The 10,618-nt window shown below is 48.3% G+C and overlaps 2 protein-coding genes across 2 annotated transcripts; one reads left to right on the forward strand and one right to left on the reverse strand.

The window, feature by feature from the left end:
- The first annotated feature begins 842 nt into the window (after nucleotides 1-842).
- On the forward strand, nucleotides 843-3,278 carry LOC109131257 (meiosis-specific protein ASY2-like). Its single transcript, XM_087504088.1, has 3 exons — nucleotides 843-1,674; nucleotides 1,754-2,496; nucleotides 2,565-3,278. Exons 1-3 carry the CDS (start codon nucleotides 843-845, stop codon nucleotides 3,276-3,278), a joined length of 2,289 nt encoding a protein of 762 aa, XP_087360214.1.
- A 6,609-nt stretch (nucleotides 3,279-9,887) lies between these two features.
- Nucleotides 9,888-10,301, reverse strand: LOC147919742 (uncharacterized). The gene has a single exon (XM_087504089.1). It carries the CDS (start codon nucleotides 10,299-10,301, stop codon nucleotides 9,888-9,890), a length of 414 nt encoding a protein of 137 aa, XP_087360215.1.
- Between the last annotated feature and the right edge of the window lie 317 nt (nucleotides 10,302-10,618).

Here is a 10,618-nt window from a genome sequence, read left to right on the forward strand (position 1 = left end):
GTGACTTCAAATCTTATGGAAGCTGTAGAAACTAGGTTTCCACAATGAATTTGTTTAAGGGGGGAAACAAATTCAGTGAAGCTATCTCTCTAGAAAATAGATCTAAACCTTGGAATTAGAAGTAAAGAAGAAGGACTCAAAGAAATTAGGGTTTATTGCTAAGAACGAGAGGAGAACACTATTATTGTATTCGATTGTGGATGGATTACAATGGAGAAGTCTCCCCTTATTTATACATGTTCGTAGATTGCTAAATATATTAACTTTCCTTATCGGACGAAGTGAGATATGGAAAACTGCCTTATTGCTTGAATCGGCCGCCACACCGAAGTGGAAGTCGGTTTCTTTCCCTCCAAGATTGGGCCTCGTCCAGATCGACTTCTCATGACCTAATTAAGTCCTTAACCGGATTCCCGGTTAAATAGTCAATTAGTATTTCTGGTTTAGCTCGGTATGTCGGGGGTGCTGAATCCCGCACCAACAATTAGTCCCCCCCAGTTCCGAATATTCGAGATTTAATTCGAATATTTTGAACTTTGGAAAGAGAATATCCGATCTGAACCATAAAAATCTAATTGATTTTACCCGGATCGCCGCATCATTTCACCGTGATTTACTTAGATGACACGTGTCATTTGCGTCACATCAGCTAGCCCGGAAATCGAAGAGTCGCGTAGGTCATAATTACTTTTCGTAGGGTTGCCGCCCACTCGATTCTATAAATACAACTTTCCTCTCGTCATTTCTCATTTTCCGCCAACAACGACAGGTAATTTGCTCCGATCTCTCTCCTATTTATTTTCTTTGTTCCACTTTTCTTCCGCACTCTCCGAACTCAGGATATGGCGAGCACATCGGAACCTTCCTCTTCGCCAGAAATCGAAAGCGAGCAACTAATTCGTCGTACTTCCAAACGAAGAACTCTCAACCCTGAACGCTCTGCGCAGATCGGGGAATCAAGTAGATCGGCCTCCGAAGTCCCACCACACCTGGTTCGCTGTTCAACAGGAGCCTCAAACTTGCCGTCATCATTTCGTCTCGAAGAGGAAAATACCGAACTGACTCCGGATGTACTTGCTCAAGAAGAAGATCGGTTCGTACCCCTGGGATTTTCGATCGAAGATATCGATCTGTTGTACGACCATGAAGGACGAATTGGAGGCGAAAAATTTTTGAGTTCGACTAAATCCATGAACGACATGCTGAACTCGTGTGGTTTATTCAACAACAACGTCACAATTTTGATTCCGCGAGAAGATCAACGCCCCTGGAATCCCGCGGAAGGGTATATATGCTTGTACGAGGGTTACTTTGACGAGTGTCGTCTCCTGTTCCCAATCCCGGAATTGATATCACACTACGCCCAAAGACGGAGGATAGCGATCTGCCAGTTCGTGCCTGGAGCCATTTGTAACTTTATGGCCGCCCTTACCGTAGCAGCCGAAGTCGGAGTCAACATTGGAGTTCAATGTTTCGAACAACTATCCAGCTTTAAGTTATCAAAGAGTCCGCACCGCTGGGAAGTGAATATGAAGCCGGCCCATAATTTCATCCCCGGTAAAAAAGTATCCAAATTCAAGAAGTATGTGGACCATTACTTCTACGTCCGCGTCGACCAGTACTCACTCGCCAATCCGTTGGGTTTTCAGCGGAGAGTGTGGAATGAAAATCCTGGTAGACTTATTTTTCTAGTATATTTTAATTGACTTCGGCACTTCTGACCAGTTTTAACTGTTTCTTGTCTTGCTTCCAGATCGTCTGTTTTGTGCAACGCGCCTAGCTCCAAACTATCTCCTTGTCAGAGACGCTTTGCTAACCGGGAACAATCGTCGGTGGGAGCTTATCACTCGTATCCGTATTGAAACAGCAATGGGCAAAGCTAGGACAAATTTTCCAAGTTTCGCCAGTTCGCTAGGACGATCTACCGGATGCAGTATCATGGAGCCCAAAGATCTCCAGATTGTTCGCCGAGACACTCAAGCTGTCATTGAAGTCGAGATCGATCAATACCAGGGTCTAACCGAAGTCGATCCTACCCCGGACCAAACCGTCGCCGACCCTATTCAGGCACCCGGAGAAGATATCGAGCCGTCCAATATTGCAGAGAAAGATACTCTTCCTTTGGCTTTAGAGAACGCCGATCTCCCGAACGAAGAACAGGATGTTCCTCAACTTGAGACCGGATCCAAAAGGAGGAAGAAGAAGAAGAAGCAATCCGGAGATAACCCAGCCACTGAGCCGCAACCGGTAGTGAACCGCAAGCGCTTGGCCGAAGAAGCCGGACTGGAATCTGCCGATCGGTTCCGTCTGGAAAGGAGAAATGATAAGACTGATCGCTTCTCCTACCACTACTTCGGTGACTACCGTCTAGTGACCAATCGTGAGGCTTCAGGCGAGCTCTTCCGAACCTTGAAGACCTCTAATCGAATCCTTCCGTCGGCGGACGAACTGGAATTCAAACAGGCGTTCGTTGATGTTGCCGAATCCCACCTAATGGTATGCCTTCTTTTTAACTTGCTTAAAATTTTAACGAGTGAACTGACATATGCTCCTTGAATTTACAGACTGCCGCCAAGATGAACACGCTAACTCAATTATACGATAGGTGTGCCAAGTCCAGCAAGAAGTCGGGATTGGAGCTCGAAAAAATGAACGAATGCGCAGAGCAGATCCGAGCTGCCAGTGATGCTAAGGACGCAAGGATCAAGGAACTCGAGGCGCTTGTTGCCGAAAAAGATGGCATCATTGCCAACACCAAACTGAGGGTTGGCGAACTGAACTCCCGAGCGCTTACTCTAGAAGAAGAGAAAGTCGAACTGCAGGATTCATGCGACGGGTTGAAGGTTCAGCTCGCTTTCGAAGTTAAGAGACTTCGGACGGATCGATGGGAGAAGGTGGAGCGAACAGCGAAGAAAGCGCAGTCCCGATTAGACAAGGTCAAGGCCTATCTAGTCGAACAGGTAAAGGTTCGCCCCCTGGAAGATCTGCTGAACCAAGCCACCGGCGTGCAGGAAGCTGTACAATATCTGATTGAAAATGGGGCCGTCATTCCTGAAGAGCGAATCAAGGAGATCAACGAGAAAAAGGCCGAAGCCAAGGAGACTTTCAAGGCGATCGATGTACTCGAGCTGAATGAAGATGACCTTGCCATGTCCCCGGATCAGCTCGGTTATGGATTCCCCCCCCCAGAGACGACGGCTCCGGAGTCCGTTGAACATCCATTCGGCTCAAACGCCGGGAGTTTTCAAGCAGATCTGTCCGGTGCCTTGGACGTGTAAAATTTGTTTTGCTTTTTGTTTTAGACTGTGTTAAGTATGGGCCTGAATTCCTTGTATAACATTGCCGACGTGTTTGGCCCATTTTCTCTTTTGGAACTTATTTGCCGGAATGTTTCCTTTTCGTTAAAAAAGAAAACTGACAATTTCAAAGAAAACCTGCATTCTTACCAATTTGCATGGAAAGTTGCCAATTTTGGAGAGGATTTTACCTTCCAATACTTGTGTAACTCTATTCAGTGCTGCTTACGGATTAAACATCCAAGAAAGCTTTTCAATCAAAGACAATGTCAAGCTCGATTAGCAGCGTAGAATCCCCGTTGGTTGGCAACGACGTGCCGACGTTCTCGAATGCCGAAGCTATCGAAAGGGGAATGGCGTACTATCCGAACATCCGAGCTCCCTGGATGTTGATGTTCCACGTTAAACCGGAAGAAAGGTGCAAACTGGAAGAATTTCTTCACGAGGTGGAAGACCGCTATGCGGAATATCAAGATTGTCTTGCTGCGTCGGAACAAGTACAACGAGATCTGCTACTCAAACTCGAGATGCTGGAATCTCACCCAAAAGACTGGATTAAGAATGGGTTTGACAAGATAGCTGCTTTACCGCCATGTCTTGTTACATATTGCAAAGAATGCCGAAGGGAATCAGATCGGAGGCCGACACACATGGACCCTGCCTTGATTGGTGACTTCATTCCAGGCAACGTTAAGCCGTTCTACATTAACCGGCGCGCAACCGATGCCGAGCTTGCCGAGGCTGATGCCTATTTCCATCAGGTAGCCATTATCCCCTTTTCCTTTTCGTTTTCCTTATGAACGACCAAAATTTATATTCTTCGTACCAACCCGCCGTTGACTTTGCGTATGCAGATTGAGGGTACACACCAAGAACTGACTCAAGATCTTCAGTACTTTCATATGAAGAGAGGCAGGATCGATCGACGACTGAGGGCTCTGGAATCCGAGATTGCCTTACTCAAGGCAAAAAGGAAAACGACTACTGAGCTACTCGATGAATCCGAACAGAAGGCAAGAGCATTGGAGACTCGTTCCGAGGACTGGGAAAGGACTAGGTTGCAATTGCTATGGCCAATGCCGAAGCGACTCAAGACGAGCATCCGCGAGATTGCTGCGAATGGCGCACCAGTTCGGGATTAGGATGTTTTGTTTTGATAGTTTAATGCAACTGCGATGTAGCAGACGATTTTGAACTTTCCTTTTTCTTGAAAATTTCAAGAAAACTTTACAATAATAATAAGAGATTTGTTTTGCTATTTTATTGTGTACTTAGTCACTGCTTTACTATTTGATTCCAAAGAATGTGCCAGAAACGAGACGTCTCTCGGCTTACATCGGGCAATTTTCATATAGTGACGGTAGACAAAATTGATTAGAGCCTCAAAGACAGGCTAGGAATTCTAACAACGTGTGTTTGGTCGGAGAGCGAGATACTGGGCTCGGCTTATCTCCTTTTCTTTAGTTCAGATGTCGGACTGCAAAAATATTCTCTGGGTTCGGCTAACCGTTCCGTCCAAACTAAAGTCTGGGTGCGAAATAAATACTTTGGGTTCGGCTTACCCCAAAAATAAGAAGCGGGTGCGGAATAAATACTCTGGGTCCGGCTTATCCCTACATAGAAAGGTCAGGTGCGAAGTAATAACTGTGGGTTCGGCTTATCCTGAAAATAGTGGGCCCTTGTCCTAGCTGATCACCTGGATAGGGAGTCAACGAAGGGGGCGAATTTAGTGTGGACTAATAAATATTTTGTCCAGATCGGGCTGAGATATGATTGTATATATATATATATATATATATGTTTTTTTTTTTTTTTTTTTGAGGAAAACTTCCTTTTTCCATCTTGGAAATAAAGGAAGCACCGCATTAAATGTGCTGCGCGGTCTTTGAGAGTTATTCTCGGGACCTCGCGAAAATCTCGCTGTACGCTGATTGATGGATTCAGCGGCTGTTACTTTCCTAATCCTGTATAAATAGGATTGAGAATTTGGGAAGATCATTCTAAAAATCACAACTTCCCTAAATATTGAGAGAAAAAGATAGTGACTACTCGATCTGCGTGGCTGAGACGGGCTCGGGAAAGGTTGGCCACTTCGTCGAGCGGTTACAATCGAGCCGAATCGTCAGATAACCCCTCCGCCCAAGAGGGCGTAGAGACTTTCCGAGTTCGCGCGCCTGTCCCACATGTCGATATGGCGGGTGTGGAAAGGAGCCCCGTGTGTCAGGAACTCCGAAGGTATCGAGCTCGCCGTTATAGGTTGGGGGCTTACCTTATGGCGAGACGCCGTAGGTTGGCCGAAGTCTGTCGGCTTTACCGTTTGGATGGGACTATTCAAGTCCTGAACGAGATAATCGCCGAGGGCATCTACTTGGAGAAGTGGCGCATGACCGGGCTGCTTGCCGCGCGTGCGGCATGCCAAGAGCTGGTGGTGAACATGGAGGTGCCTATCCTTTTGGAAGCCGACTGTCAGCCTCTCGAAGATACCGCGCACCTGCTTACGGTGGATATCTGGGCTTATCGGGCTTCTATCGAAAGGTTAAGGCTGTACGCCAATTTTCTGGAGTCGGCTGGCCCGATTTTCCGTGAAAGGCACTTGGTTGAAGGCCCGTGTTCTTTTTTGGAGGACCTGGTGTCAAGAGGTGTCGAAGTGCCGAGGGAAAGACTAGAGGCCCTGAGGCAATCTCGTCAGTTCTGGCGAACTGAACTGGATAAGGTAACGGTGGAGGAACCGCTGGCGGACGATCTGTCGGGTCCACGACCTCCACTTCGTCTGCAAGACCAACCCAGACGGGGATGGTGGAACTCTGACCATTCCGAACTCTGAATTCGGACGGGTTTTTTTTTTTTTTTTTTTTAGGATTATGAGTCGTAGAAGAGGTTTTCTCTCTTTGCGTCTCTTTTGTCTGTTTTTTTTTTTTGTTATTCGTTCCAAAACATGTAATGGAGATCGAATTAGTTATTGGATCTTTATTTCGATTGGAATTATTAAACCGTAGATCAAAAATTAAATGCAAGTGAATTTTGGAATATGATATTTTGCACACCGGCTTGTCGCCGAGTTAAGTGAGAAGGAGTTTTTTAACCGGAAAAAACTTTATTAATATGTTAGCTGCATTCGCTCGATCTTTAAAAGATAGGGAATTGCCTACGTACCCCGAAGTGAGGATCAAGCCAACCGTAGTTCGTATTACAAAAGAAAGATAAATGGAGTTCGGGGTCCCGAAAACTCCTAAGTAGAGTCGTAACAATGACTTAGCTGTAAAAACGTTTCAAGTGGGCCGCATTCCACGAGTTTTTGATCCGTTCCCCGGCCATGGTTAGGAGTTTGTAGACACATGGACGAACTGCTCTAGACACGAGGTATGGACCCTCCCATCGAGCGCCGAGTTTACCGGCGTTTACTTCTTTGGTGTTCTCCAAAACTTCTCGCAGAACTAGATCGCCTTCTTTGAAACGCCGTTGACAAACAGTCTTATTATAGTATCGAGCCGCTGCGTCTTGGTAGTGTTGTACTCGAACTAGAGCTTTGTCGCGCAATTCTTCGGCGAGATCGTTGTGATCGATCAGCATTTTGTCATTGAGTTCGGGATTGTCAACCATCATAGTACGACGAAGTGTCGGGACTCCTGTTTCAGCCGGGGCAAGGGCCTCGAGACCATATGCGAGAGAGAAAGGGGATTGTCCCGTGCTTCGCCGCGGGGTTGTGCGATATGACCATAGTACGCCGTCCAAGTGGTCTGCCCATGCTCCCTTCCTTCGATCGAGTCATTTCTTGAGTCCATCGACAATTGACTTTTTCGTGGCTTCAGCTTGACCATTCCCTTGCGGGTATCGAGGAGTCGAAGTGCTGAGACGGATTTGCCACTTCATCAAGAAGCGTCTAGTGATCATCGAGGTGAATTGGGTGCCGTTGTCGGTGACAATCTCGTATGGCAGTCCGTGGTGACATATGATGTTCTTCCATATGAAATTGGTCACATCTAAGGATTGGATCCTTGTGAAAGATTCTGCCTCCACCCACTTGGTGAAATAATCGGTCAGCACCAGGACATACTTCTTGGATTTGGATGCCGGCAACGGTCCTATGGCATCCATGGCCCAGCGCATAAAAGGATACGGAGCTGTCACGGTATTTAGCAGCTCGGGCGAGATGTGCCGCATTGGTCCATGGCGCTGACAAGCTTCGCATTTGGCCGTGAAAGTTTCGCAATCGGCCATCATGGTAGGCCAATAATGCTCATCCTTTTTGATTTTGAGAGCGAGTGCGCGTCCGCCAGAATGGTTGCCGCCCTCGCCTTCATGCACTTCCATCATGATACGTTTGGCCTCATCCCGAGTAACACAGGTAAGCAACACTCCCGATGCACTTCGGCGAAATAGTTTGCCGTCCAACAGGATGTACCTGGCACTTCGAGCCTTCAGTCGTCGAGCTGCCCATCGGTCTGCTGGGACGATGCCATCGGAGATGTAAAGTTTGATCTCGAGTTGCCAATCCTCGGGAGGTTCGGCGATGTCCGCCATATCTTCTATTGGCTCGTCGACTTCCATCGGGATTGGGTCGTCGTTGATGAGGGCGATGAGGCTGTCTGGATCGATGCTGGGAGTATCGATGCACTCAATTGGAATGGTACGCCGTAGCTTGGGGTCGGACTGGTTCGCCAGAGCTGCAAGGGTGTCGGCTGATGCATTCTCGTTCCGTGGGACCTTCGTCAGAGAGAAAGATGTGAATTCTCCAGATAACGTGCGGACTAACTGTCGATATGCTCCCATTCGCTTATTTTTCGCATCGAATTCTTCGCTGAACTGCCTGATTACGAGTTGGGAGTCACATAAGACCTGGAGGTGTTTGAATCCAAGTCCCTGGGCTAACCGGAGTCCCGCGAGAACGGCCTCGTATTCGGTCTCGTTGTTCGACGCTTTGAAATTGAGCTTTAACGCCTGCTCAAGGATTTCACCGGTAGGGGGACGGAGGATGAGTCCCACCCCAGACCCTTGATTCGTTGACGAACCGTTGACGAACATTGTCCATTGCTCCACCGCGAGGGTGGGATCTTCGAGCTCGGGCGATAGTTCAGTGATGAAATCAGCCAGAACTTGCGACTTCATACTCGGGCGAGAACGGTATTCGATATCGTACTCGCTGAGTTCGACCGCCCACTTTGCCATGCGTCCGGATTGGAGGGGACTGTGGAGGATGGTTCGGAGTGGCTGGTCAGTAAGCACGACAATAGAGTGCGATTGAAAATAGGGTCGCAGTTTCCTTGCTGCGATTATCACTGCAAGGGCCAGTTTTTCCAGCGTGGGGTATCGGGATTCCGCGTCATTTAGTGCTTTGCTTGTGTAAAAGATAGGCTTTTGGTCTCCACGATCGTCTCGGACCAACACCCCGCTGACTGCCGAACTGGATATCGAGACATAGAGGTATAGTGTTTCGCCATCCTCCGGTTTGACTAAAACTGGGTGACAAGTCAGATACTCCTTCAACTGACGAAAGGCGACTTCGCATTCCTCGTCCCAATGGAAATCCTTACTGCCGCAAAGAAGTTGGTAAAAGGGGAGGCACATGTCCGTTGATCGGGCGATGAAACGATTTAGAGCATCAATCCGACCAGTTAGGCGTTGTACTTCTCGCTTGTTTGTTGGTGACGGAAGTTCCAGTATGGCTTCGATCTGTTTGGGATTTGCCTCTATGCCCCGTTCAGTGACGATGTACCCCAGGAATTCTCCGGAAGTTACCCCGAACGTACACTTCGTTGGGTTTAGCTTCATCTGGAATTGATCCAAGATGTCGAAACACTCCGCCAGATGTTGGACGTGCTGTTCTGCTATCAAAGACTTGACCAGCATATCGTCTATATAGACCTCCATAGTTTTGCCGAGCAGATCTGCGAACATCATGTTTACCAATCGCTGATAGGTTGCTCCGGCGTTTTTCAATCCGAACGGTATCACTTTGTAGCAATAGGTCCTCCTATCTGTGATGAATGCCGTTTTCTCGCGATCGGCCGAACTCATGGCGATCTGGTTGTAGCCTGAGAAAGCATCCATAAACGAAAGCAACTGGTTTCCAGCCGTGGCTTCGACGAGACTATCTATATGTGGCAAGGGGAAGCTGTCCTTAGGACAAGCCTTGTTGAGATCGGTGAAGTCCATGCAAACTCTCCATTTGCCGTTTTTCTTTTTGACCACCACCGGGTTAGCCAACCAATCAGGGTACTGGACTTCCATTATTTGATCCGCCTTGAGTAGTCGTTCGACTTTGTCTTGGACCGCCTTGGCTCGATCCGGGCCCAAACGCCTGCGTTTCTGTCTGATAGGCTTGAATGTTGGATCGATGTTGAGCTTATGGCACATGACTTCGGGACTTATTCCGACCATATCTTTTGTTGACCAGGCAAATGTGGAGCCCCGCGATTGCAGGAAAGCGATCAACTTAGTCTTTATGTGTTCGTCGAGTTCGGCCCCGATACCGACAGTTCGCGAGGGGTCTGAGGGGTCTATATTCGCCTGTAATAATCGACACTCCGGAGATTTGAGGCGATCCCGCTCCGGCTTTTGGGGACCAGTAAAGTGATCCCCGCTCTGTAATTGCTATGCGTCTTCCGTTTTCCTCTGCTTCTTTTCGATAACAGAGCAGACTCGGGCCACCCTCTGGTCGCCGTAAAGTGTGCAAATTCCTGTGGTGGTCGGGAATTTGAGGCAGAGGTGATAAGTCGATGGTACGGCCCGCATTGCATATATCCACGGAATCCCCAAAATAGCGTTGTAGATTGGTGGTGCATCAACGACTGCAAACCTAGTCTCCCGGGATACTCCGCCAGCTCGTACTTGTAGCTTTACGTCGCCCATCGACATCTTAGCGACCCCATCATAGCCCATCAGCGTTCGACTTTCGGGTTTTAGTTGGTCTGGCGTGACGCCCATTTTTTCTAGCGTTTGCCAGCAGAGTACGTTGACAGTGCTCCCTGTGTCAATCAAGACTCGTTCGATGTCGAAGTCGCCCATTGAGACTTTGATAACCAAAGGGTCCGAATGGGGGTGTTAGATTCCCTTGGCGTCCTCCGAAGTGAATGATATCGGATCCGAACAGAGTGAAGGCTCACTCGGGGCTGTTTAAAGGGTGTAAACTTGTCGTGCCCTCTTCTTCAAGGCGCGGACGGAGTCTGCGCAGTCTTCCGGTGGACCAAGTATCATGGTTATTCGTCCACGGGGAGGGGAATTGGCCCGCTCCGGGTTTTGCCCCCTCTCCCGCTTGGGAGGACCAGGTAGTTCGTCTACTTGGGGCGCCTCTTCTTGGTGGTTCACGAGTGCTTGGTTGGCCG

This window comes from Camelina sativa, chromosome 20 (assembly GCF_030686135.1).
Source record: "Camelina sativa cultivar CO46 ecotype springtype chromosome 20, ASM3068613v1".
NCBI lineage: Eukaryota > Viridiplantae > Streptophyta > Magnoliopsida > Brassicales > Brassicaceae > Camelina > Camelina sativa.

Bases quoted from the DNA above. Each gene is read 5' to 3' on its own strand.
- LOC109131257 (XM_087504088.1), top strand. From the start codon at position 843: ATGGCGAGCACATCGGAACCTTCCTCTTCGCCAGAAATCGAAAGCGAG. The intron at 1,675-1,753 runs GTAGACTTATTT...TCTTGCTTCCAG, and splicing joins AGTGTGGAATGAAAATCCTG to ATCGTCTGTTTTGTGCAACG. The intron at 2,497-2,564 runs GTATGCCTTCTT...TTGAATTTACAG, and splicing joins TTGCCGAATCCCACCTAATG to ACTGCCGCCAAGATGAACAC.
- LOC147919742 (XM_087504089.1), bottom strand. From the start codon at position 10,301: ATGGGCGACTTCGACATCGAACGAGTCTTGATTGACACAGGGAGCACT.